This window comes from Onychostruthus taczanowskii, unplaced genomic scaffold (genome assembly GCF_017590055.1).
Source record: "Onychostruthus taczanowskii isolate IOZ18803 unplaced genomic scaffold, ASM1759005v1 scaffold1646, whole genome shotgun sequence".
In the NCBI taxonomy this organism is placed as follows: Eukaryota; Metazoa; Chordata; class Aves; order Passeriformes; family Passeridae; genus Onychostruthus; species Onychostruthus taczanowskii.
This window is the reverse complement of record NW_024498847.1, coordinates 3,795-6,465: the sequence shown is the minus strand read 5'-3', so window position 1 is coordinate 6,465 and position 2,671 is coordinate 3,795. Positions and strand designations below refer to the sequence as shown.

General features: G+C 49.1%; 1 protein-coding gene across 1 annotated transcript in view; it reads left to right on the top strand.

The window, feature by feature from the left end:
• Nucleotides 1-1,829: 1,829 nt before the first annotated feature.
• The window catches only part of LOC121333315 (DNA-directed RNA polymerase II subunit RPB1-like), a gene marked incomplete at its 3' end in the record, with an annotated part of 4,284 nt that continues 3,442 nt past the window's right edge, over nt 1,830-2,671 (top strand). The window contains exon 1 of the mRNA XM_041399551.1: nt 1,830-2,644. Coding sequence (XP_041255485.1) covers nt 1,830-2,644 — 815 coding nt within the window. The remainder of the gene's footprint in view (nt 2,645-2,671) is intronic.

Genomic DNA, 2,671 nt, shown 5'->3' with positions numbered 1-2,671 from the left:
ATCGCGACTTTGTCGCGGCGCAGCCGCAGCTGGGCGGGCCCGGCGCCGCCGCCGCCTTCTCGCGCCGCTTCGCGCGGAACTTTCTGGAACATTTCGAGGCCGAGGTGGCGCGGGCGGCGGCCGAGAGGGGGGGAGGGGAGCCCGCCCCGCCCCCCGCGCTGTCGCGACAGGAGGCGGCGACGTGGGCGGGGAGGGGCGGGAGAGCGGGGGGGAAATTGGGGGAAATCGGCACGAAAATGGGAGAAATCGGCACAAAATGGGAGGAAAATGACCCGAAATTGGGAGAAATCGGCCCGAAATTGGGAGAAATCGGCACGAAAATGGGAGAAATTGGCACAAAATGGGCTGAAAAGGACCCGAAATTGGGAGAAATCGGCACGAAAATGGGAGAAATTGGCACAAAATGGGCTGAAAAGGACCCGAAATTGGGAGAAATCGGCACAAAATGGGCTGAAAATGACCCGAAATTGGGAAAAATCGGCACGAAAATGGGAGAAATTGGCACAAAATGGGCTGAAAAGGACCCGAAATTGGGAGAAATCGGCACAAAATGGGCTGAAAATGACCCGAAATTGGGAAAAATCGGCACGAAAATGGGAGAAATTGGCACAAAATGGGCGGAAAATGACCCGAAATTGGGAGAAATCGGCCCGAAATTGGGAGAAATTGGCTCAAAATCGGCGGAAATCAGCCCAAAATGGGAGGAAAACGCCCCGAAATTGGGAGAAATTGGCACAAAATGGGCAGAAAATGACCTGAAATTGGGAGAAATTGGCACAAAATGGGCTGAAAATGACCCGAAATTGGGAGAAATTGGCACAAAATGGGCAGAAAATGACCTGAAATTGGGAGAAATTGGCACAAAATGGGCTGAAAATGACCCGAAATTGGGAGAAATTGGCTCAAAATTGGGAGAAATTGGCACAAAATGGGCGGAAAATGACCTGAAATTGGGAGAAATCGGCCCAAAATTGGGAGAAACTGGCACAAAATCGGCAGAAATCAGCCCAAAATGGGAGGAAAACGCCCTGAAATTGGGAGAAATTGGCTCAAAATCGGCGGAAAATGACCCGAAATTGGGAAAAATCGGCCCGAAATTGGGAGAAATTGGCACAAAATGGGCTGAAAATGACCCGAAATTGGGAAAAATCGGCCCGAAATTGGGAGAAATTGGCACAAAATGGGCTGAAAATGACCCGAAATTGGGAGAAATTGGCACAAAATTGGGAGAAATTGGCACAAAATGGGCTGAAAATGACCCGAAATTGGGAGAAATTGGCACAAAATTGGGAGAAATTGGCACAAAATGGGCTGAAAATGACCCGAATGGCACAAAATGGGGAGAAAATGGCCCGAAATTGGGAGAAATTGGCCCGAAATTGGGAGAAATTGGCACAAAATGGGCAGAAAATGACCTGAAATTGGGAGAAATTGGCACAAAATTGGGAGAAATTGGCACAAAATGGGCTGAAAATGACCCGAAATTGGGAGGAATTGGCTCAAAATCGGCAGAAATTGGCCCAAAATGGGCTGAAAATGACCCGAAATTGGGGGAAATTGGCCCCAAATTGACTGAAGTTAGCACAAAATGGGTGGGAAATGCCTCAAAGTGGGCAGAAAATGCCCCAAAATTGGGAGAAATTTGCTCGAAATGGACAGAAAACACCCCAAAATGGGTTGAAAATGCCCCAAAATTGGGAGAAATTGGCCCAAAATCGGCAGAAATTTTCCCGAAGTGGGCAGAAAACGCCTCAAAATTGACAGAAATTGCCCCAAAATGGGCTGAAAACGCCCCAAAATCGCTGGAAATTGGCACAAAACTGACTGAGATGGACCCAAAATCGGCTGAAATTGCCCCAAACCCAAAATCGCTCAAAATTCCCCCAAATCCACTCGAGTTTTGCCCAAAATCGGCTGAAAACGCCTCGAAATTGGCGGAAATCGGCTCCAAATTGGCGGAAATTGCCCCAAACCCGCCGGAATTTCACCTGAAATCGGCAGAAAATTCCTCAAAATATCAGGAAATCGCCCCAAAATATCAAGAAGTCGCCCCAAAATCGGCAGAATTTGCCCCAAAATATCAGGAAATTGCCCCAAAATCGGCAGAATTTGCCCCAAAATATCAGGAAATCACCCCAAAATCGGCAGAATTTGCCCCAAAATCGCTGGAAATCGGCTCCAAGTGGGCGGAAATCTCCCCAAAATTGCCCCAAAACTCCCCGAAAATTCACGAAACCGCCCCAAAATCGGCAGAATTTGCCCCAAAATCGCTGGAAATCGGCTCCAAGTGGGCGGAAATCTCCCCGAAAATTCACGAAAGCGCCCCAAAATCGGCAGAATTTGCCCCAAAATCGGCAGAATTTGCCCGAAAATCGCTGGAAATTGGCTCCAAGTGGGCGGAAATCTCTCCGAAATTGCCCCAAAACTCCCCGAAAATTCACGAAACCGCCCCAAAATCGGCAGAATTTGCCCCAAAATCTCCCGGACTCTCCCCGGAATCGCCGAAATCTCCGGAGAATTCCCCGAAATCGCCCGAAATCTCCCCAAAATCCCCCGAAATCTCCCCAAAATCCCCCGAAATCTCCCCAAAATCCCCCGAAATCTCCCAGAAATCTCCCGAAATCTCCCCGAAATCCCCCGAAATCTCCCCAAAATCCCCCGAAATCTCCCC